Source organism: Tursiops truncatus, chromosome 1 (assembly GCF_011762595.2).
Source record: "Tursiops truncatus isolate mTurTru1 chromosome 1, mTurTru1.mat.Y, whole genome shotgun sequence".
Taxonomy (NCBI): domain Eukaryota; kingdom Metazoa; phylum Chordata; class Mammalia; order Artiodactyla; family Delphinidae; genus Tursiops; species Tursiops truncatus.
The window spans coordinates 158229484-158255128 of record NC_047034.1 but is presented as its reverse complement, the minus strand read 5'-3'; the positions used below and the strand labels follow the sequence as shown (position 1 = coordinate 158255128).

General features: G+C 38.2%; 1 protein-coding gene, 1 non-coding gene and 1 pseudogene across 14 annotated transcripts in view; 2 read left to right on the top strand and 1 right to left on the bottom strand.

The window, feature by feature from the left end:
• The window catches only part of LOC101331957 (uncharacterized), a 48109-nt gene extending 41027 nt beyond the window's left edge, over window positions 1-7082 (top strand). Inside the window, exon 3 of one of the 2 annotated variants that reach the window (XR_012326229.1) lies at window positions 6955-7082. This is a non-coding gene — a transcript (uncharacterized protein). Of the gene's footprint in view, window positions 1-2174; window positions 2296-6954 lie in introns of those variants that run through there. The other variant, XR_012326228.1, reaches the window with a different exon arrangement.
• Window positions 1-25645, bottom strand: part of ZBTB8OS (zinc finger and BTB domain containing 8 opposite strand) — a 97611-nt gene that overhangs the window by 62952 nt on the left and 9014 nt on the right. For 10 of the 12 annotated variants that reach the window (XR_002176938.3, XR_012326220.1, XM_073792659.1 and 7 more), the window contains 3 exons: window positions 25410-25492; window positions 24414-24466; window positions 22372-22408 (listed from right to left, as the gene is read on the bottom strand). Coding sequence is in view for 10 of the 12 variants with exons in the window: in XM_073792659.1 (XP_073648760.1) it covers window positions 22372-22408; window positions 24414-24466; window positions 25410-25492 (173 nt within the window). In the remaining 2 variants the exon portion in view is untranslated. Of the gene's footprint in view, window positions 1-20182; window positions 21001-22371; window positions 22409-24413; window positions 24467-25409; window positions 25493-25645 lie in introns of those variants that run through there. The other 2 variants (XM_073792697.1, XM_019938207.3) reach the window with 2 other exon arrangements.
• LOC109550352 (transmembrane protein 126A pseudogene) lies at window positions 22861-23850 on the top strand (annotated as a pseudogene).

Genomic DNA, 25645 nt, shown 5'->3' with positions numbered 1-25645 from the left:
CGAAACCTGCTTATCTGTGGGCAATTAGATTACTGTTAAATGTAAAGCTCTTTTGTAAAGTGGTTCAATCCTTAAGACACATATTTTCACTTTATTTTTTAAAATTTTATATTGGAGTATAGTTGATTAACAATGTTGTGTTAGTTTCAGGTGTACAGCACACTTTGCTGTACAGTTATACATCATATTCAGTTATATATCATATTTTCACTTTAAATAGTTTACTTTTTTTTTTTTTGCGGTACGCGGGCCTCTCACTGTTGTGGCCTCTCCCGTTGCGGAGCACAGGCTCCGGACGCGCAGGCTCAGCGGCCATGGCTCACAGGCCCAGCCGCTCCGCAGCATGTGGGATCTTCCCGGACCGGGGCACGAACCCATGTCCCCTGCATCGGCAGGCGGACTCTCAACCACTGCGCCACCAGCGAAGCCCTACTTTTTTTTCTGAGTATTCACTCAGGAGCAGTATTTTTATACAGAAAAGTTAAATAGAGCAACCATACATATTGGTAAAGGTTCACAGACCCAGTATCAAAAAGAAATTAAACTAAATCTGATTTTATTAAGATATAAATACATAATTTTAAAAAACTTAACTAATACAACATATAATATTGATACTGTATCTCTGTACCACCATGAGGCATCTCATTTTTATCATAGTAGTAAAATGCAGAGATATTATTGGAGGCTGATAGTTTCAAAGTAGAGAACAGAGATTAGAAATGTATATCATCCAGTTCCCCCCACCAATTAATCAGTTAGCAAATTTGCTTAATATTTTACATGTGAATTTAAAGAAAAATTATGATAAAATTAAACTCTTGCAGAGTATAAGATTTAGATGACAATTATACTCCAATAAGGATGTTAAAAAAAGAAAAAAAGATTTAGTTGATATATTTAAGTTTTTTAATTTTAGAAAATTTCCAAGTATATATAAAAGTAGAGTAGTCTAATTAACCGCCATGCACCCGTTACCCAGTCCCACTCATGACCAGTCTTGTTTCATTTGTACCTCTGCCCCCGACCACTCCCATTTTTAAGCAAATCTCAGACATCATGTTTTCATGTGTAAATATTTCAGAATGTGTCCCTAAAATATAGTCTTAGAAAAAAAACTACAATACCATTATTATCATACCTAAACAAAATTAACAAGTCCTTAATATCACTAAAAGCCAATCAATATTCACATTTCCCTGGTTGTGTAAATTTGAAAATAATTTGGTTATAGATAACATATTTAAAAGTAATAGGCAACCTGATTGATTTTTACTAATCACATTTTCCTGTAGGATACTAACATGAAAATACATGAAACTGTATCATATTATAAAAGCTTTCTGAAAATGCTGAGGCACTCTACCATTGACCAAGGCAGACAGAAATAACAGCAAAAATGGGAAATCTCTGTTGCATTTTAAAACAGCAACAAAGTTATCCTTTGTTGGGCTTTGCACTTTTGTAACTCTAGGTTATTTAAATCTAACTTCAATAATGAACAGCTGAACTTAACTGCTGTTAAATTGAGAAGGTTTGCCTCCAACCACAACTAACATTTTGAATATGTGTGAGTTTTAAAACAAACGATTAAAGATCCTTGACACTTTTTAACCTTTAAAAGAAAAGCAGTACAGCTGTATGAAAAGTAAGAGCAAGGGGGTTCAGACATCTGGTGTGTGTGCTTGGCTGCGGAGCCAATGGGGTGAAGCTACCATCTGTGGGATTATGACTGAATGCCTGCGAGTCAGATTCCTGCCCAGGTGGAACGATTAAAAAGATTTTTTTAAAGAAAAGTTAAGAGCGGGGGGCGGGGGTGATAAACCCATGTAAATAAAACAAGTTACTTAAAAGCGTAAAGACCCTGGATTGTGTCTGTAGTTTTAAAATCTAGTAGTACTACTTCTTTACTTAAATCTAGTGACTCTATGCCATTAAATAAAAAGATGAGTGGGACAGTCTAAATCTACCCAGGCTTTGTAAATATATCAAATCCTGAAGGTACGGTTCTATACTTAGGATTACACTGACAATCTAGTCTTTATAAAATTTCTTCCTTCTCCTTGTTGCCTACCTTTCCGAGATTGGACTCTCCAGCCCCTTTTGGATTCTTGATGTTATCAGAACGGTGATTATGAACTTTACGGTGACTTAATCAAACTGTCTCTTGACAGATGACCTGCCCAGGATGAGGTTCAAGTGCCCGTACTGCACACATGTGGTGAAGCGGAAGGCAGACCTCAAGCGCCACCTTCGTTGTCACACAGGAGAAAGGCCCTATCCCTGTCAAGCTTGTGGGAAAAGATTTAGCCGGCTAGACCATCTAAGTAGCCATTTTCGAACAGTATGTATATGATTTTTCATCATTTTACTTTTTAGGAAATACATGCATTTATCTGCTTAGGATAATCTAGTTCACTGAGGAAAATCTTTTCACACAACTATGCAATATTAAACAATTTTTCCAATTTAATGTTTTACTTTGCACATAATGCATACTTTTATATATTTTAAATTTTTATTTATTTTTTTATTTTTGGCTGTGTTGGGTCTTTCGTTGCTGCACATGGGCTTTCTCTAGTTGCGGCAAGCGGGGACTACTCTTCTTTGCAGTGCGCGCTTCTCATCGTTGTGGATTCTCTTGTTGTGGAGCACGGGCTCTAGAGCGCAGGCTCAGTAGTTGTGGTGCACGGGCTTAGCTGCTCCACAGCATGTGGGATCTTCCCAGGCCAGTGCTCAAACCCTTGTCCCTTGCATTGGCAGGCAGATTCTTAACCACTGCGCCACCAGGGAAGCCCCATATTTTTTAAAATAGGTTTTTTTTTCTCCTCTGAAACCTTGAAATAAGAGATATTCTTTTGAATATCCATTTCAATTCACTTAAAATCTATTATTTTTATATCCCGGTTTTTTCAGAGCCAAAGACAATGTAAACTTTTAAAATGTTTAAAACTTTTTAAATGTCTATGTCAGAATCACCACTTCAGATATTAAGCATCTGCTAGTGATTCTTGAATCCTTATCTGGTAGGTTGTCAGTCTAGTTTCTGCTGTCTGACCTCTCTCCACTACAGCCTCTTTCTAGTGTCTCTCCAGTTTCTCTGGTCTCCTGAAGGAATGGAGTGAGATGGGCAATAGGGCGACTCTCAATCAAGGACTGGACTGTCAGCAGTCAGAAAAATCTCAGGGAATTTTCTGTTCAGTGCTCTGGTGGTTTAATAAGGTAGTGATGGGACGTCCCTGGTGACATTGGTAGTGACATTGGAATTATTCTGCTGTTCATCTTGCAACAAAAATTTTTTCCAAAATTGATGTTCTACTTTTATTTCATTTATAAGAGCTCCTTTTAATTTGGAAGGGTATTGGTCACTTGATGCATTGCTTTCTAGGGATTCATCCAACAAATATATATTGAGCACCTACTATGTGCCAGACCCTTTTCTAAGAGCTAGGTATACGGCAGTGAGCAAAACAAACTCTCTGCCTTCATTAATCTCTGAAGCTAATTTAAAAGTTAAAATAACCTTTTATTATTACAAAAGCAATAAGTATGCATTATAAAAACTACGAAAATAGACGTAAGAATAAGAAAATTAAAATATCATATTTTTACCACCCAGATATTACCATTCTTAACACTTTATCATGTGCATTTATTTTTTTTTAACCAAAATGATATCATACTGTATATGCTATTTTGTAACCTGCTTTCTTTTTTTGTTTTTAGATTTATTTATTTTATTCATTTATTTTTGGCTGCATTGGGTCTTCGTTGGTGCACGTGGGCTTTCTCTTGTTGTGGCGAGCGGGGGCTACTCTTCCTTGCGGTGCACAGGCTTCTCATTGCGGTGGCTTCTCTTGTTGTAGAGCACAGGCTCTAGGCGTGCAGGCTTCAGTAGTTGTGGCACACGGGCTCAGTAGTTGTGGCTCGTGGGCTCTAGAGTGCAGGATCAGTAGCTGTGGCGCACGAGCTCAGTTGCTCCGCGGTATGTGGGGTCTTCCCAGACCAGGGCTCAAACCCGTGTCCCCTCCATTAGCAGGCGGATTCTTAACCACTGCGCCACCAGGGAAGCCCCTGTAACCTGCTTTCTTTAGTGAATAATCTCTACCTTTCCATCTCAATAAAATTTTATGTGTTACACAGTTCAAATTTACCTATAGTTTCCTAAAATACCACTTATAGCTGGTGTGTCCAAGCCAGAATCCAATCCAGAACTCATCTCATTGTTAGATCCCTTAAATATGTTTTTGAGCTAGCATAGTTACCTACCCGCCCCTGCCACCCCCCAACCTTTTTAAAAATAACATTGACTTACTGAAGATATTGAGCCAATTGTTTTACAAAATATCCTACCTCTGGATTTCTCTGCTTGCTTCTACATGGTGTCATCTTTAGCTTGTTCTTTTATCACCCCCTGCATTTTCCGAAAACGAGAAGTTTTATCTAGAGGCTTAATGGATTCAAGTTAAATACTTTCATCAAAGACAAAATTGTATGTTTCATATTGTGTCACATTAGGAGACACATCATATCTGGTGGACCCATCATTCATGTTGTTACAATTGATCACTGGATTAGGGTGATGATACTATGATCCCACCATTGCATTGTAATTAGAAAGGAATCTCTGCGTAACTATTTTGGTATTATATGACTATCCATTTCCCCATGAACTATTCATTTAATAGTATTAATACCAATTAGTAATCTCTGTCCAAATTATTAATTTTACTTGGAGTTGTGGAATGATTTACTAGTATTACCCTTCCTTCTATATGATTAGCTGGAATTCTATAAAGTAAAGCTTTCCTTCATCACCTGGGGCTACTTTGGTTACTTTGAAATAGGGTTCCTGCAGGAGAAGCAAGATAAATGTTTAATTATTTCCCTTTAACCACCAATTTTCAAAGTGAAGAGTGATTTAATAGTAGTCTCAAATGGTATATGAGTTTTTTCTGGCTTTGTTTTTTTAAATAGCATATGTTCTCATGAATTTTCATTGGTTCATTATGTTTGGATCCATAACAATTATTATTTTTTTGATACTCAAAATTTCAAATTTGTGCAGTGGGGACCTTTGAAGCTGGCTCTTGTGTCCTTTTGTCACAACTCCATTAAATTTTCAGTGCTCTTGTTCTCTGGCTCCAAAAGAGCCCTAGGCTCATCTTGTACTTCCCCCGCCACAAAACTGGAATCAGCCATTTCTCAAAGGAGCTTTGGTACCTCTTAGCAGGGAATGAAATTAGAAACCAAAATTTGGACACGCAGGGTGCTCATTGTTATTAGGGTATCCTTTTTAGATTGTTTCTGAGCTAGAAGGTATATATTTTTAAAATAGTGAGTTCATGATGATATTTTCAGTTTTAACATTACAGTGTTTCACTTAATTTCTTTGTCTTCATAACTGTATTGGATTTGGAGGGGGATGAACATGAATCTGTGTCAGAACTTTGTAATAAAAACAGTGCCACAAAAAAAAAAAAAAAAAAAAAAACAGTGCCACATAGGATAACCATAATATTGATTCTATCTCAGGAGAAATAAAGGTACACTCAAATTATGTACTTTCAACATTTACTGATTAATATGTCAGTGGTTAAGCAGAAGATAATAACTGTACTGAGTGGTAGTCCCATACATTTTCTTAGATATTTTACCAGACTGCTTTAGTTCTCTTGGGTTTTTTGACTATTTGTGTTTGGTGGCCCACTTTCATACCATTCTGACATTATCTAAATGAATATGCCATAAACATTAATTCAGCATATATAGTTAATTATATGTAATAATTTTTAGATTAGAATCTATAATCTATTGCTCTGACAGCTATTGAACAAAGTTACTAACTATAATATACAATTATTCATCAATTACAACTTCTTCCCAAAGCATTTCACACATATTAACTCATTTGGTCCACAGAACCTGAGTTGTATCCCTATTAGTAATAACGGAGCAGTTAGGAATAATAATAGACTGATATGTAGCAGAACCACCATAGTGGTTGTTTATAACCAGTGTCCATTCTGATAGTCAGGCTTCTGTTCTGTTTGGGTGGTGCCCATACCTTACCAGTTGTTAAATATTTTGACAGTCACCTGGAAGCAGGTTTATAATGTTTTAAGTTACTTGCTTCAAGATAACATGGTTATTAAATGACAAAAGCAGGACTAGAACCCAAGCTTTCCAATTCCTAGTCCAGTCTTCTTTCTATTAGATCTTTCATTAATAAAAGTGGCAATAATCCTTATATTGAAAAATATTTTTTGATAAATTTAAATTTGGGACAATATTTTTTCTTTCTCTAGCGAAATAACACAATATTAGTATTCAAATGAAATGAGTTTTTTCTCCTGAATTAAGATATGTAAAGTCCTGGGCTTCCCTAGTGGCGCAGTGGTTGAGAGTCCGCCTGCCGATGCAGGGGACATGGGTTCGTGCCCCGGTCTGGGAAGATCCCACATGCCGCAGAGTGGCTAGGCTCGTGAGCCATGGCCGCTGAGCCTGCGTGTCCGGAGCCTGTGCTCCGCAACGGGAGAGGCCACAACAGTGAGAGGCCCACGTACCGCCAAAAAAAAAAAAAAAAAGATATGTAAAGTCCTTAGAAAAGTATATGGCAGATATTAAGTGTTTGCGATAATTTTGTATTCTGGGAATGTGTCCCTTGTTACCTCAGATATAAAAATATTATTGGATTAAGGGATATGTGAAATTATTAAGTATGTAATATTAATCATAAAAACATAGTAGACATTATTTAGAGAAAGCTGGTATTTAATATTTCTGTGACATTAATTTATCACCAAAACCTGTGATTTTTTTCTAATAACTAGATGTTAATTTAATACTAATGCTTGGCTTTGAACATTTTAAATTTATGAATTGGTACTTAGAATATCAAACTGTTCTGCTTTTGAAAAATCTTTTTTTATCACTATTTAAATCTCTACACAGATTCACCAGGCATGCAAACTCATCTGCAGAAAATGCAAACGCCATGTGACTGATCTAACAGGTCAAGTGGTACAGGAAGGAACCAGGCGCTACAGACTCTGTAATGAGTGCCTTGCTGAAGTTGGCATAGACAGCCTCCCCATTGATTTGGAAGCTGAACAGCATCTTATGTCCCCATCAGATGGAGATAAGGATTCCAGATGGCACTTGGGTGAGGATGAGAATAGATCATACGTGGAGATTGTAGAGGATGGGTCTGCTGATCTGGTCATACAACAGGTTGATGATAGTGAAGAAGAAGAAGAAAAGGAAATAAAGCCCAACATCAGGTAGCTGGGGTGTGAACCAACAGATCTGGCATGTCTGCAACTTACATTGACTTCCCATAACTCTCTCTTTCCATGGTCAGAGTCTGGTTAACAAATTATCAGACTGACCTGAAAGTAATGACCTGATACCATTTGCATGCTTTCTGAACAGACCATTGTATCCATTCTGAACTTTGTTGCCCTAAAATCTGTTGCTGCACTGGAAAGAAAGAAAGACCTAGCTTGAGTTGGCATGATGGATGAACAATTAATCCTCTTACTTTTATTACAGAGATACCTTTTTTTTTAATATTGGAAGATCTACTTAGTGAACTTTTTTCAAAGAAAATATTTTAAATAAATTCACCACAACCAAACTGTATATAAGATAATTTCAAGGTGTTTCAAAAACATATAAACTACCACTATTGAATTTTCACAGGGAACCAGGTAAGAGCACATTTAAGGGTCTGGCACCCTACCTGACTAAACTAATTAGTCCATTACCTTCAGACTGAAAATGACCTATCATTATTCCAATAATTATGGCAGAAAACAAACCTAAACTGTTTGAAATCATTCATATTTGAAACTTTTGTCATTAAGTTAAAAATTACTCTTATGTAGTCAGTGTTTAAAAAGAACAAACTCTAAAATAGAAGCTGATCAGAGATTATATACAGACATCACTTTCTTAAAGCAGGAAACTAATACTGTCAAGGTAGTTTTCTGAGGATCTGTCTATATAGCTGTCTTCCTCTCCAGAGAAAAAAAGAAAACTGGAGGTTCTTACCGGTTCTTAAGATTAATTTCCTCCATTTATATACTACTATATTACTTATAAAGTGCTCTTTCACACATCTCCCCACCTAATCAGCAAGGTCAATAGTATTGTCTCTGATTTACAAATGAGGAAATTAAGGTCAGAAAGTTTAAGTGGTGGGACTGGTAACTGGACAGGTTTTGATTTTAAACAGTCCTCTTTCAACTGCCTCTCCCTGGATAGTCCCCTGAAATGGTGAAGAAGTGAAGTCAAACCTCACCAATCTGCAATTATTATAAAAAGAAGCCTATGAGAATTAGAAAGTATGAAAGAAGAGGAATTTAATCACCTTCAACAACATATAATATCTTGAACTAGAGTTATTCAAGTAGTGCTAAGTAATGTCCCTATAGTACCTATTGACATTTTATGTTATTTATATATAAATTCTATATATAAAACTATTTGAACACATTATTCTCCTAAGTTCTTTAAGCAGTTTATATAATTTATATATAATTCTTCAAAACAAACTTTTCTACTAGAATACAAAATTAAGTTTTAACTCCTCCCCTATATGAATTATGAAACATTCCAAAATTACAGTCAAATTGGAGATGCATTATTTTAGTTGTAAAGATAAAATCTAAATACTAGAAGAACTGTTCATAAAGGTCTTGGCAAGTTATCCCAATTAAGCTTGTTTTAATTTTGATAGAGGCTCCATGTATTATACTGTATTTTTAACTGCCATGACATACCTCAAGATCCTTTTTATGTTATTTTCTCTTATTCTTTAATTAATGATTGTCCTTAATACCAATTTGTGGGCCAAAATGGTTAATTTCTTTAAGTTTTTTTTATAAATAGATGAATAACCACTTTGTTTTATGGTACCTAATTCTGAGATTTTTTTCAAGATTCCCCTGATGGTAAATTTCCAATTGCTTCAAGACCGGATAGTGTGCATTGAGTTCATTGTCTCCCAACATGACCATTCCTGAGTCAGGAGTCTTAACAATTACATTGTTCCAAATGAGGGAGGGAACACTTGTCATTCTTTAGTCTCACCAGAGGGTGATAACATCTTTCAAAATTGTAATCCGATTTTTAATCATTGGAACCAATAGGAAAAATGACTGACTTGAGCTTTATTTATAGAAATGAAGTTGTGCTTGCATGTGTATACTCTAACGCACTTTAGTCTATGATCTAAATGTTCTTTGATGCTACTATATTCTGCATGCAAACATCAGCATGATTGTCAGCAAGGTCCACTGAACACAGTGCCACCAGCACTTGTAGAGCCTTATCAGAAATAATGCTTTCTCATAATTGTTTATAACAAGCATCAAGCAATCCCCACAAAACAGCTATGAAATTCACCAAACTAGACAGTGCATCTGTTCTATCATTTTAGTATCATAAAAGAACATACGTGACATGTTTGTAAGTTGTAAATAATAACTCCAGTATCATCATATTTATCTAAGACTTTAGAGACCAATTCTTTTCTAGAGCGTAACTATTAATGGTTTCTAAGAAAACTGAATTCTTTGGCTCTTAAATGTGGGAAAATATTACATAGGGGTATAATCTGTTAATATAAGCTTTATTTATGCCAATTTTTTTTGTTTTTTGTTTTTTGTTTTTTTTTTTTGCGGTACACGGGCCTCTCACTGTTGCGGCCTCTCCCATTGCGGAGCACAGGCTCCGGACGCACAGGTTCAGCGGCCATGGCTCACGGGCTCACGGGCCCAGCCGCTCCGCGGCATGTGGGATCTTCCCGGACGGGTGCACGAACCCGTGTCCCCTGCATCGGCAGGCGGACTCTCAACCACTGCGTCACCAGGGAAGCCCTTTTTCTTTTTAATGTTAGGAAAATAATGGAAGTTGGTTAGACCAAAGTTTGCTCTTACAAGAATGCTGTTTTATCAGCTTCTGAACACCCTTCTAAATCTATGGTCCTCAAGATCCGGTTGATAAGATGAAGTTTTGCAAAATATAGCACCACTGAGTCATGCCTACTGTCTGGAGGAAGCAAAATTGACTAGGCCAGTGGGTTAAAAGATTTTTTTTTACCCAAGAAACCCCTTCTTCAAATGAATTGTTTCATAGAGAAGTTCAACATTTAAGGAAACTCTAAAGGACAGAGCTGCTCTGGTTTAAGCTCCCTACAAACCTTTCCCCAGACACTGCAGAGCTCAGGAGTCCAGCACTGAAAACCTTGGGCTGTATCACTTTTTGAATTCCCTTTGAGCATTACAGTCTCACTTCATTACTCCTGTTACTCCTTGCACTTATAAGCTGGTAACCATAGAGCAGCAAATCACATCTTTACAAGGTTCCTTCTATAGTTATCATATATCTTAAGACCTTTTTAAGAACAAATTTTTCAATATTGTATGTCTGAGTGATGAAATCAAACACAGTTACTGCTTTTATGTGGCCAAGTTACTGCTTAATGGATGAAAAGTTTAGTGTTTCAGTTACTTATGAGCTCAGAACTCAATTCGTTAGTTATTTTGCTGAGTCATGCTAAGATATATTGAAATTTCCACTCATATTGGTTATATATGTTTGGAGTCCTAAAATTAATACTATGGAAAAATCACTAAAAACAGTACAGCATAAGATGTGTTTAACTGGGAAGGGTGATAACAGTAGGTACTGGAGGACCAAACTTTAGATTATAAATGGAAAGTTCTAAGTTATTTTATATTAGAGTGGATCAGTATTACTATTTATCATTTATATAGCATTTTATATTTGCAAAGTATTTAATAATTTTTATGTTATTCTTTACATATCTATGAAATAGGACATTTATCACATGAAAGGTAAAGAAACTGAGGCACAGAACAGTAAAGCAACCTGCCTAAGACAACCCAGTGAAACAGTGGCAAAAATAGGAATTAGAATGATCAGATTTTCTGAATCCTAGAATATCAGCTTAAATCACTGAGGTGTGTTGTGTATTACTCTATTTTATAAGATGAGTTTATACAAATTACAGTCAATTGTTTTAAAGCTGACGTCATTGTATGTGGATAAATCCTATACAGAATAAATATTATGTAAAGGATGTGACTTTGGTTACACGAGTTTCAATGATAAAAATTCAGGTTGTCACACAAGTGGCATTATTTAGCCAATTTTATATATTGTGAAGTATAATTAATATTTTATTTTGATACAGGAGTTTCTCAACTATTCATGCCAATTGAGCCATGAATAGAACAGAAAAATGAAATCCACAGAGAATCTATAAACTTCATTTTCTAACTTATCAGCCTTCTCCCTGAAGTACCTGTGTTAATGCCAATGAAAAGTGAAATATGTTAATAAGCCACACACAGGAGAAGCCAGGGGACTCTTAATTATTATTTTGTTTGGCTGCACTGGGTCTTCGTTGTGGCGTGTGGGCTTCTCTCTAGTTGCAGTGCGTGGGTTCTCTAGTTGTGGCACGCCAGCTCAGTAGTTGCTTAGTTGCCCCACGGCCTGTGGGATCTTAGTTCCCTGACCAGGCATCAACCCCCTGTACCCTGCATTGGAAGGCAGATTCTTAACCACTGGACCACCGGGGAAGTCCCGGGACTCTTAACTTTTAAATGCAAAATATTTTGAAATGTATTTACTTAAAAGCATGATAAACACTTTTCCCTGCCTCTTTTAATTTTCTTCACACCAGCAAAAGCCATTGGTACTTCATCATCTTTAGATAGGAAACCAGTGACCAGGGTAATGCCAGTCATCTCTTTACCTTTGGGCTTGATTAGATCATTTGCAAACATTATTAAAGACAACTTGTAAAGTATATCTAAGAACTGATTATACTTTACTTCACTCTTTTGGATTTCTAGATACACAGATCCATTATATAGTTTCTTGATTTTCCCACTGGGAAAATCTTTTAATTCCTTGTTGATATTATTTACAACTACTTAATTCTTTTATTGAGTAAATTATTTTATTCAGCCTATAAGGGAAAAAAATGGAACATTTTTACCTAGATAGTAGTTCTCAACCTTGGCTGCACTTGAGAATCACTTGTGGAAATTTCAAAAATACAGATGCCTAAGTAAAGCAGAATCTCTGGCAGATGGGGCCTGGATACATTTTTTTTTAATCTTTCCAGTGTCTTTTATGTGCAAAATAGGTCCCCTAGTCAAGGTTTCCCTTTTTCTCCCCAGATAGATAGATGCTAAAGTTGGGCAGTGGAACCATTTCACATTCCAGTCCACTGGTTCGCAACCCTATCATTAAGGAAAAAAAATTAAAATATGGTTGCCCAGTCCAAGAAAATATTAATTTTTGTGAAATTTTAAGATATTGTGTATGCCCCCTCATCTAAGCTTTTTATTAGGGTCAAATAGTATGGACACTAAATTAAAATAGCCCATTTTTACTTTGAGATGTATTTGCATTTTTATTTGATCATGGGTTGCAGTCTGGGAATTCACATAGTAATTCAGAGTAATTAAAGGACTATATTTGGAATATGTGACTGAAATACTATATCCTGAAATTTTGCAAGCTGTAATGTTTTCTTTGCTTTTGAAAAAGAAACCAGAACACTCTCCAAGCACTGTGAAACTTAATTGCTACACATTTGTATTCCACCAATGAATTGAATTAAATCAGTTTTTATTCAAGTTAAATGCCATACCAGAGAAACCAAGAAAGATGTCTTATTTAAAGAAGCCTTCAGATTAATTTGGAAAGAAAAATAAATGTCTTTGCTTTACTTCAAGTATTGCCATTAAAATTTTGTTTTGGAAAATAACTTGAAACGACTTTGGCATAAAGCACCGTCCTCATTCCCATAATTGAGGTTATGTATGCAATTCAAACATGACAAGTATATCCGTTCAGTAGTACTGTATATGCAGACACCATTGCTTAATCTCCTACCAAAAAAGAAAATTATCCAATAAGGAAGTGGCACTTTCTTGCATAATTCAAAAAGGTTAAACGCTGAAATACAAGAAGATAATGTGTCTTTTGTTGCATATTTGAGTTGATTTTAAACTTCTTTTCCCCTGGAGGAAAAAAATCCACAAGGAATACAGCAGTGGAAAACGGCACCTGCACCAGACGTTCCAGTATTTGGGGGCCGTGTTAAAAAATGAAAGCCGTTTTCCCCTAAGCAGCAGCAACATCTATTCGCGCTCAGGCGGTTGACCACGTGGCTTCATCCTACTCTCCGGGAGGACTGCACCAGTGAGTGGGATTAAGGAGTAGGAATCTTTCTTTTCCTTTTCAGTCCTGTTTCCCGCACAACTACTTTTCCTGGAAAGTTATCACAGAGTCCAGCAGCGAGATCCCCGTAGAGAACCCCAAAGTTCCCCGTAGAGGCCCTGACATACCAGACACCCCTAAAGCTAAATTCTGGGGGTGCAAGATGAATAGAAAACGCTGTGTTGTGTGCAGTGTGCACCCGATAAAGAGCCCCTATTTGCCGGGTCCCTACTCGATCCAAGGCCGCTGAGGTAGGCACACATGCCTCCCCACTTGAAACAGGAGGAAACTGAGGCTTGAGAACGGACCCGTCATTGAGTCCAGCCCACGCAGTGGGTTGGCTAGCGGTGTCCGAAACCGCCGCCCTACCGCCAGGGGGAGCTAGTGTCCTTTATCTCTACTCTCGGTTCCCATAGTGCAGTCTGTGCGTCACAGAGGGTCACTGCCTTGGGCGTCACCCCCATTCCTCCCCACCCCCGTCACACAGAGGGGAGACCGCGCCCTTGGCCTCGCTGCTGCTGGAAGAGATGTACCGGATGAGAGCCTAGCTCTCCAGATTCTGTGGTCACTTCACTGACGTTTTTTAGTTTACCTGTCTTGCCTCCCTCCCCTCCTTCCTTTTTCAGGGAGTCGTAACTCTTTTAAAGAAAAATTGAGCAACAAATGTTTTAGCCTGACAGCCAGGTGAGGTAGGTACTACTGTATTATGGCAGATGAAGAAACTGAAGCTTAGAGTGGTGAAAAGACTTGCCTAAGTTCAGAAAATTTAGGAGGTTTCAAGAAGGAAACTGGAAGGAGAGGCCTTGACTCCTACCTTTAGGTAACAGACATACATATAAACATCCACATATTGGAAGATGAGGCATTTGTAGTGACTTCGGGAACCCTTGTCACATGCAAGGGAGAGAAATGAAATAAAGTCCTGGGGGAATTTTACATTCCAGCTGGAGAGACATACATATATGGCCAATGACGATGTGTGGTAGATAGTACCAACAGCCAGAAGTACATCCATTTATTCACCCAACCAATGTCTCAATATCTACCAAGCACCCAGATTCCTAAATGGAATTCAGACAAAAAATTTGGGTGGGGAGAGTATCACATTTATTAATTTCGTTTTTACTCAAAAATAAATACAGATAACAAAAATGGTCCTTAATGCCAACATGTAAAATAGCAATGCTATATTTAAAATGAAAAAAAAAAAGATGATTTTAAGCTACACCTTGAATAATGGAAAGAACATCCAATTAGGAGACACAATGAAAGGAAAAGATAAATGATCAGTATAACTAAGGAAAACTAGCAAATAGTTGAGTACAGGGGATGGAAGTGTAAGAGGAGTTCAAGAAAACTCCAATGTGGGCTGTGGAAGGATAAGAGCACTGTTGATAAAAACAAGGAACTCAGAATTTGGATATGAAAACATGACATTAAAGATCTCTCCCTAAGGAGCATGTCACTAGGGGGCTTTGGAATCAGGAAGAACTGGAAGCATCACTGAAACAGACCATTAAAAGATGGAAGGTACAAATAATAACCAGAAGCCAGTTCCCTTGCTCCTTAAGGTGCTTCCAACTTCAAAGCGGAGTTGACTACTACACACATTAGCTGACTTAAGGAACTTTATGCAATTCTTGTAAAACAAAGAGAAAAAGAATCTGCACAAGAATTCAAAGGTAGGAACTGGTGAGTTGTATGGTGTGAACTTTGATGGTGGGTGATGGTGGGCGGGCTACACTGGTACTGAGAGAAGACTTGGAGAGGCCATGGGAACATAAAGGCAGAAACAAAGTTACCCTATAATTGATTCATCTTTCTTCTAATTGTGACACACCCCTTGAATGGTTAATACTTCGAGTTGCAAGGGAATCAGGATGGGACAGTAAAATGGGGGTCCTGTAGAAAGGCACCCAGCTTGGCATAAAGGGACAAGCACAGCTTTTGAAAACAGCTCAACTCTGATAATGGAAGAAAGAAAACTAGACTAACATAGGAAAGATTTGGAGTAGAGAAGCAGGAAAGGAAAAAGTCTGAAGAGAAAGCAGGAGGAGAAGCAGAAGGGAGTGGCTTTGTTTGCCCTTCTTAATAAACAAGAGACTCTGGCAGAATGGCACTGGCTCCAGGGTTATCCTCAGGCTGGTCACCCCCTAACCAAGTGCTGTGGCCTTTTTAAAAAATTAAAAGGTGGGGCTTCCCTGGTGGTGCAGTGGTTGAGAGTCCGCCTGCCGATTGGGCCTGTGAGCCATGGCCACTAAGCCTGCGCGTCCGGAGCCTGTGCTCCGCAACGGGAGAGGCCACAACAGTGAGAGGCCCGCTTACCGCAAAAAAAAAAAAAAAAAAAAAAAAAGTAAAAAAATTAAAAGGTGAAAAAGTAAGGGGGCTGTTAGCTTTTAAGCTTGTCCCAATAATAGTACTAGCCCTCACTGAGCATTACTATGTGCCAGGCACTGTCTTGAGTTTTATGTGTATACATTTATTTAATTCTCTCAACAACTATTGTCACGAGTTAAAATTTGGAAATTGAGGCACACGGAGATTCAGCAACATGCCCCAAAGTGGAGAGTTAGTAAATGGTGGAACCAGGACTTGAACCCCCATGATCTGGCTCCAGTTCGTGCTGTTAACCACTGTACCCCCAAAATCCTCAAAATAAAACTGTTAGCACAGTAGTGTTTAAATTCGACAGTTCCAAGTATAATTCCAAAATTACTCCCTTTCTCTTCTTCTACAAAATAAGATTCTTAACTATGGTAGCAAAGCTGGGGACACCTGGTCGGTGAGTAGTCACTATCTCCATTTCAGTGTTGAAGAAACCCAGCCTCAGAGACGTTCAAGAAATTTCCCAAAGTCATATAGCCAGTGAGTGACATGGTCAGGATGTGAATCCATGACTCTAATGTACTTAAAGTTTGTATTTGGAAGTAATTTAAAAAACACACACAGTTGTGTATTTATTTGGCAATGGGAAAAAATAATATAAACCCACTATTTTCTACTGCCTTGTCCTGATACAAGATATTTCTATAGTCAAAATGTTTTTGCTAAATAACATTAGCTTTTGAACTTTTAGAGTATGTGTCAGAGAAAATGAGACAGCCATTGTCAATCATCTATTTCTGAGTTGCACCTTACAAATATCACCCAAATGTAAAGTGTTTCCTTATATATAAAACTTGAGGGCTTCCCTGGTGGCGCAATGGCTAAGAATCCGCCTGCCAATGCAGGGGACACAGGTTCGAGCCCTGGTCCAGGAAGATCCCACATGCTGCAGAGCAACTAAGCCCGGGCGCTACAACTACTGAGCCTGCGCTCTAGGGCCCGCAAGCCACAGGTACTGAGCCTGTGCACCACAACTACTGAAGCCTGCGTGCCTAGAGCCCATGCTCCACAACAAGAGAAGCCACTGCAATGAGAAGCCCATCAACACAACTAGAGAAAGCCCGCGCGCAGCAACGAAGACCCAACGCAGCCAAAAATAAAATAAAACTTGAGTAATGAGAGCTGTTGTGCTAACCTCACAGGGCTATTACCTGGATCAAAAGAACAGAACATAAATGTGATTTGTTATATATTAAAAGATACCGTATAAATACAATGAACAAGAGTCCTAAGTCCCAAATCTGCCTCTTCTAGCCAGTAGGTTTTAGGTGTCACTAATCCCCTTATTTGTAAAATGTAGGACAACTGTACTACATATAGAATTGCTGAAAGGACAAATGGGTAATATACAGAAAGCATCTGGGAAAATGTTTTGTACAGAGGAGACCTGGATATGTGTTTATGACAAAATAAATATGTTGGCCCTAAGACTACTTTCTTGCATGTCCAGAATTCAACATTAATTGTTCATTTTACAGGCAACAGAACAAAAAAGTACAGAGCATGTTATATGGGAAAACACATTGATAAATTACTACAGTCACTAAATTCTGAGGAAGTTTGCTCTGGAAGGAGCTTTTGGAAGCTATCTTTTCCAATTTCCTGTCCCCCCCTCCCACCCCCTGGTTTTTGTAGATGAAGAAACTACATTCTCAGTCTCAATCTGGAATTCCCCAAACCTTCTGAAGCTCAGACTTCAGGAAGGGGCAGAACTGTAGTCCACTTGGTGCGCTTCCCCCGCTTTGAGGAGGCTATAAACTGTACTTTTTCCACCATTTCTTTTTGAACATTCTCTTCCAAAGCCCAAGTGGTAATAGCAAGGTGGAAAGAGAACTAGCAAGGGTGGCTGTAAGGACACACATAACCACTTAGCCTTCTTGGAGAGGCACCAGTGAGAAAAAGTCATCACATCACTACTGTTACTTTCCTGAAAAGTCACTGCCATCATGTAACACAGCCCTGTACCCATGACAATGACTGTCTGATTAGTGAGCAGACCTGGATGGTGTGATCTGGACCTTTTAGGCTAAACTGTTCCAGTAAGATACCTTCTTTTTCTCAGCTCAGTTGTTTAAAATATTACTAGATCACAGAAACTTAGAACTGGAAAGGAATTGAGGAATCACTAATACACACCTATAATACATAGATGAGGAAGTAGGTCCAAGGTCAAACAGTAGTAGAGCAAAGGCTAGGAACTGAGGCTTGTGGCTTGGGATTCTTATGTTCTCATAGATATGCTCAAGGAGCTGACTTGCAGTCTCTGCCTAAGAGTTTGACGTTGCTCTAAGATGCTTAATCCACTGACCACTAAGTAACTGACCATCTATTATGTGCCATCTAGGAGCTTTCCTTCTATTCAGAGGTATGAGACTAGTGAACATTAAACAATTATAAAATTGAATAAGCCTGCAAATCTTTAAAGCTAACTAGAGAAGCATAGTTCAGAGACCCCTGAAGGCTGAATGGTAAGGGAGGCATTGTGGAAATGTGATTTGAGTTGGGTTTTTAAATTTTATTTATTTTTGGCCACTCTGCGAGGCTTGTGGGATCTTAGTTTCCCTACCAGAGATTGAACCCAGGCTCACAGCAGTGAAAGCACCAAGTCGTAACCACTGGACTGCCAGGGAATTCCCTGAGCTCGGTTTTAAAATGGAGCTGCAGACTAGCAACCTGTGGACCAGATTCTGCCCACACACAACCTGTCTGTACTTCATTGTGATGACCCATAGTGGTTTGGGTTTCTTTCCAAAAACTTGGGAGGTTTTACATAAAAATCCCACTCTCTGGGGTTTTATGAAAAACTGCCACCCTAGTCTTGTATTCCCATTAGAAATGAGGGCTGGAGCTGAGAGGCAGCTGCCCGCTTGGCCCCTGCGTAAACCCTCAGTTCAACACCTGCAGCCCTCCCATTACCTGCCTGACTCCTTGGGCAGCGGATTTGCTACCCGACATCTTCAGAAATGAGAACGGCAGCCCAGAAGTAAGACAGAAGTGAAGATGGGTGGGTACGTTATGGGGAAGGAGAATTAGCTCTGCAATGGGGGAAGTCTGTTCCTTAGGGAAAGACACATACTTGAAACTAGCAGAAGAATCTGGTGAGAGCACGGTGCAACCATCTCAATAAATAAACTAAAAATAAATAAAACGTGTGCTGCTACTGATGGATCAAGAATGCCAACACTTCACGTATAAAGGGTAACATACTCATTTTCCTTCTATTCAGTATCTTTGTTTTGGCATATTTTAAAACTAACACAAACTAAATTTTAAAATTTACCTGAAATTGTAATGTTATAAATTTATTAAAAATAAGAAAATATAATTTGTCTTGCATAATTACATCTGCCTTGTTTTTATTGAGCCCCATTATACAGCTCTGGTGGTTAAGAGATATGGCTATGCTTTACCCCACCCCACCAAGTCAAATGTGTACCCTACCTGGCTTAATACATCCCAAGAGCTCTTCTTACTTTGGCTTCAGCTCTCCCATTCCCCTCACAGTATCCCATTGTTCACTTGCACAATCAACCCCCCCAAGTAGCCCATGATGTGTAAAGGAGTCGAAAGAAAGAGCCCCATCTCAGGCTGGAAATTCATCCTAACAAAAGGTGAAGAGATTCTTCTAGACATTGTTGTGCTTGGAGGTCCACAATTTACACTTATAAAATATGCCTGAGAATAAAGAAGGTAAAGGAGGGCTACCTCAGAGATCCTGCTGTGTATCCATTTGAAGAGCTACTATTAAAACCACAGGCTCGGGCTTCCCTGGTGGCGCAGTGGTTGAGAGTCCGCCTGCTGATGCAGGGGATGCGGGTTCGTGCCCCCGTCCAGGAAGATCCCCACATGCCGAGGAGCGGCTGGGCCTGTGAGCCATGGCCGCTGAGCCTGCGTGTCCAGAGCCTGTGCTCCGCAACGGGAAAGGCCACAACAGTGAGAGGCCCACGTACCGCAAAAACAAAAAACAAACAAAAAAACCCTCACAGGCTCTTGCCCTTGTCTTCATTATGCCCCGCTACTTTCTGTTAAATTCCCAGAGAGGGACTTCCCTGGCGGTCCAGTGGATAGGACTCCGAGCTTCCAAGACAGGCGGCACGGGCTCGATCCTTGTTTAGGGAACTAAGATCACACATGTCGTGTGGCGCAGCCCAGAAAAAGAAAAAAAAAAATCCCCAGAGTAAAAATAATGTGGTGCTCCGAGAGAACAGTTAGAAAGCTCACAGACAATCTCTTCCTTTTAGGTCAAGTTCAGCACACTATAATGATATTTGGCAGCACCCAGTGGCAATCTTTTTTCACATATGTGTGAATAAATAGCAACTTTGCAAACTCTTGCATCACAAGGAAGAATACCTCAATCAATGAATAGAGAATGGAATAATGCTGCAAATCAAATGAAAGCAGCCTCATGTTTTCAAAGGTTATCTACTTTGAAAAGTTCAGATCATTTTAAAGTTGTTTTCCTGGCCTCCTGTCTCCTTAGGAATGAAAAGCTTAGGTAATTTTTAAAAACAAAAGACATTTAAAAAAATTCTCCTTTTCTTCTCTAAATATAATGGCTTTAATATAAAACTATATGTTAGAAAGAAGGGCCCATTTGTACATGCATCAAATTTTTCTTATGGGAAAACAGGAAAGTGTCAATACTTCAGTGCTTAGAAAAAAGTGAGAACAGTAAATCAGGGCTCTTTCTAGAGAAGCCTTCCAATTGTTCAACTATTATTGTTTCATCTGAGAAAACCAACTGGATTACAGGATGGCTCTTTCCCACAGCAATCTAAAACGACCTCTTTTCATGTACGTATAGAAAATATATGTGTTAACCAATTTGGAAGAAAAGCAAAATCCTGGTTGTAGGATTCCTCAAATTTCTTTTTTTTCAAGCTGCATTCAGTAAGAGCATGGGGGCTTCAGAGTCTCTCAGGCTGCTCTTAGATCAATGATCCTTTCTGGGACCAGGCTGGAGGGCTGGCATTCCATGGGAAGGGTGTAAGGCACCTGCTGCTACAGCAGGGAATTAACAAATGAGATACCATACTTGCCACCTAAAGGTTTCTTTAAACTTTGAATATTTGGATAACACAGACCAAGGCTGTACCTAGATTTTCCATTTCTGTAAGTCACATTTTAATTTAAAAATTTCTGTTCTGCAAATCTCCATATATTAAGATACTGCAGAATTTATATCATGGTATCATGGTATCTTCTCAAAAGGAAGAGAAAAAACAGTTCTTCATAGGGAGGTTCTTTTTTGTGTGTGTCTTAAATGTCAATGATCACAAAAACTTCTGGCTTCTCTTCATTATAGACCTGCATTGCTGAATATGTTATTGCCTTGACTTCAGTTCCCTGAAGTTGGGGTTAAAGAAAAAACAGGAAGAAAAAGGACATCAAAATCAGAATCATTAACTCTAGCAATGATTGGCAGAAAGTCAAAATTCTAATATTGCTCTGAAAAACTCAGACGAAACAATTAGTTATCAAATTAGTATAGTATTATCCACTGATCCAGTAAAAATGAGAGGCAAATATGTACAGCAGAAAAATCACTGAGTTAGGAGACGAAGCATATTATAGTCCTGGCTTTGTTTGCAACTGAATACAGAAGCTGTCTGACCTCTCTGGGCATCAGCTTTTTCATTTATCAGATGGGTTGAATCCAAGAACACAAAGCTTTCCTACTGTTTGGGTCAGGGCTCCTTCTTAAGGCTTCTTCCATACAGTCGAACCTGGGCCCTAGGAACTCGGCCTATTCCCTTCTCTGAATGGCAGTCAAATGCCTATTATCCACCATCTCTGTTTAGATGTCTAATAGGTATCTCAAATATAACAAACTCAAAAGAAAATGCCACTGTCATTTGTATTATAAAAATAATTTGTTTTCAGTCCACATGCTTCCTCTCTACTGGCTTCTGTTCTTTTTATGCTTCTCTTCCCCGAGGCTCCCTCCCAGGCTTCATTTTATTGCACTGTGGTTGAAGAAATTCTATTGCAGCTACCGGAAGCAAACAGGATTTTCCAGTCACCTCCAACTAACTTAGGTCTCCTTGGCCTAAACACAGGAGTCAGCGAACTACAAATTGAAGGCCAAATCCGGCCTGCCACCTATTGTTGTACAGCCCCACGAACTAAGAATGGTTTTTACATTTCTAAATAGTAGTGGAGGAAATGTTTAAAAAAAGTTTTACTGGAACACATCCACATTCATTCATTAATGTGTTGTCCTTGGCTGTTTAGTGCTATATATAAGAGAAGAGTTGAATAGTTGCTCTTCCATCATTCTCTGCCCACAAAGCACAAAACATTAGGAAAAAAATTGCCTACCCCTATTCCAACAGATTTAACTCGTATAGAGCGAAGCCATACATGCTGGCAAATACTGAATCTGGAGAAGCACAAAAGGCAGAAGACACTTTAGAGAACATCTAGTCCAACACCTTCATTACGGGGGAGGACATCAAAACTCGATAAGGCAAAGGGATTTTTACACCCCACAACTCTGTAACAAACCTGACCCTATGACCCAAGTGCTGATTCCTAATCCTCCAAATCAGGTGTGTGAAATCAGTGTTTTAACATAATATGTCCCAACAGGTCATATTAGTCTGAGAAAAATTTAGGACTTTACACCAACTTATTAGAACTAGTTAACTGTCACATTTACTGACTTTATGGTAAGGTAGTATAAAATGTTTCTAATGGCTGGATTTAAAAACATACCTGAGGGTGCTTGGACAATGAGAATTCTTCTCCCCACCTTGAGAAGGAAAAGTGAAACATGATTAAGATTTCCAGGATTTAACATTTATTCTCTCTTTCCACATTTTAAAATAAGCCTTATAAATGTGGTTTAGATACTAGAAAGCCAAAAGAGATGGAGGGGGAAGGGAGCTATAAATTTCAATTTGATTGTTAGCAGATACAGCTGTTGAGGGACTTATGTGTACAACAGCCATTTCAAGAAGGTTGATAGTTGCTCTTAAAAAAAAGTGTCCTAGCATAATGTACATAGGTAGATTCTCAATAAACATTGTTTAATGAATATTGGTTCACAACAGAGTAGCATGTTCAAAATTTTCACTGTACTCAGGACTACAGAACTAATTAATATCTTCCACTGGAGAAAGCCCGTCTGAACACCATAAAGGCAAAATACTAGATTCTGTAATACAGTCTGAACTTGGTTTGTATTTTATAACTTTTCAAAAAATGTCCATGGTGTGTACATGGAAGGCCCTAGAAAGGTACCGCCCTGGAACCTGGGATGAACATCCTCTCTCCCTTCAACACTAATGTGGCTGAAGATCACAGTAGCAGAAGCAGTAGTAGAAAGAGCAACGTTTTAAAATTCTGTTCAACTATTTATTAGCTAAGTACCCTTGGACAACCCTGTTTTCTTACCCATAAAAAAAGGGAGGAGGAGATAATAAAAGCTCTCACTTTACAAAAAGAAACTAAAAAAATTCAACATAAAATAGAAAAGATAAGCTCTATATAAAAATAACCTAAAAGAGCTGCGTAAGGGTTGGAGTGAGCCCTCACGTGGCTGAATAAGACCAGAGGAGGCAGTGAGTGCTGGGAGGAAAGTGTAAAGCTCAAGACGGAAAATCGTGAACCAGATGATACTGTCAAGGAGAACTTAATTGATATCACACCCAGAAAAATTAACCAAATTCCAAAACAGAAAGGAATCTTCTTGAAAATGGATCAACATATGTTGGACTTAATGCTGCCCTCTATGGCCTAATAGCAGATAGTCTTTTTCGACGAATCTTACATGTGACACAGGCTCATATACCTGCTGGCTTAGCAATGGCAGAGATCCCATTTTTGACGGCACACGTATCTTACAAAGATTTTGTAAGTTTACCTTTGAATACAGGTGATTTGCATTGTGAAACCTGTACCTTCACACGAGGTGAATTGGTTGGTCTTGTTTTTGGTGGTCTGTACCCTGTTTTCTTGGCTATCCCTGTGAATGGTGGCCTAGCAGCAAGATATAACTCAGCCCTGCTACCCGAGAAAGGAAACATCTTAAATTACTAGATTAGGATTTCTAAGCCTATCTTTAGAAAGATGTTATTTCCCATTTTGCTCCAGATTGGGTTTGCAGCATACCTTGGGTCTAGAGAATATAAACTACTTATAAAGGCTTTTTAGTTACCTGAACCTGTCCTAGAAACCGTGATTGTTAAGTAAATCTGTACACAAAAATAAAAGAGTAAGAATAACCTATATCTAAGTATGAATAAACAGAGACTTGTTAAAAAAAAAAAAAAAACACCTAAAAGATATCATTAAATGACTGAAGAAACTCGGAAAACACCAAATCCAATCAAAGTGCCATAATCAAGTGTTTGCAAACTCTGGAAGGAAGTGTATAACTTGTTAATAGAAGGAAATGGAGTCCAGGTGTGAGGATCTATAAGCAAGGATGCATCAGCATTTCTCATCACCAAGCTAAGCTTTATGCAAATATCTGTGCCATCTACCAATGATATATTTTTTGTGCTAAAAATCAACAAATTGGGAATCCCGTTTAATAACACACATCAACTTTGTTCTGACAAGTTTCTGGTCCACCAAACCTGAGGTGAACCCTGGCTCCTAGGTATCTCAAGAAGCTTAACCTGCAAAGCCCTACTGGGATGCAACTGGTCTTCTGACTTAACATTGCTATTTGTCTTCCTGCCCACTGAGTTCACTGAAGAATAACTTAACATCTTTCATGACCCGCTACTTAAAAGGTTTTCAAAACTTACCCAATTGACCGTAATTTGAAATTTCTTTGATCAATATTAAGTACTTTTACTTCCTAAAGAAGAAAAAAAATTTCTTTTAATTTTAATATATGCTCATCACAGACCAGCTCCTAAAACATGTCTAGGTTATCATCTTTTCAAGATAATAGCATAAAACTTCTCTGAAGCAAAGAAAACCAAAATGTTAACTAAAACAGAATAACAAACTATATATTTCAAGGAAATAGTTTTTTCTTACATATTCAAGGGACATATTCTTAAAAATGTACAATCTAAAAATATGAGTCAAAAGAATTTTTCTGTAAGATACATAGAGGAGGATGACCTAGGATTTCAATCACTCTGGATTTTTTTCAGCTTTATTTATTTAGAGTTGACAAAACTCTCAGCCTATTTTTATATAATATTGTAGGATGAATGACCCAGTTCTGTAGGACGAATGACCCAGCTGGAAGAATATATGTAGTGGAGCTGGTAAGGGAGAGAATGGAGGAATTACGAAAGCAAGGAAGGCCATGTGTGTTAGATGACAATGAGGTTGGAGAGGTGTTCCCTCTGGAGGTTGGTGGCAACAAGTAAACTCCATTTGGCTTTTCCTTTTTCACATTAAGGAAAACTAAAAGCAACAATTTTTAAACTTAGGCCAACATGGTAGAACTGCCAAATTACAAATGGGACAAAAGGAACATATGGATGGACATAAATACAGCTCAAACTTGGGAGACATAAAATGTGCAGAGACAGTGGCAACAATAGGTGCGTTCTTGTCACACAATCCTGATGAGTGACAAGTATATAATAAGAGATCTAAATACAAAATGCACATACATAAGCAAACGGGTTATCCAAGAAGAGCCTATGGTTATTATAATTTCTGCAAATCATCATCTGTATGGCTTGGTTTTGCATCACATGTTCTAATTTAAATCACTAGTCTTATTATAAAATATGAGTAAGAACGCATTTGCTCAGTAAAAAAGAAAAACTTTTGCTTACCCGGGCTATGAAGAATTCATCAGCACTGAATTTATAAAGCCATTCATTCAAAAAGTGAAACAGAAGAGATTGTAAGTCATCTCCTACACAGGATCAAAAAGAACCATGACAGTATCATGTTTAATAACTCTTGTCTCTAAAAAACTGGTTTGAATTTAACAGTGCAATGAATTTCTTAGGCTAGTTGAAAGAACAAGCTCATAATCAACTTTGTTGTCCTTACTGTGAGCATATAC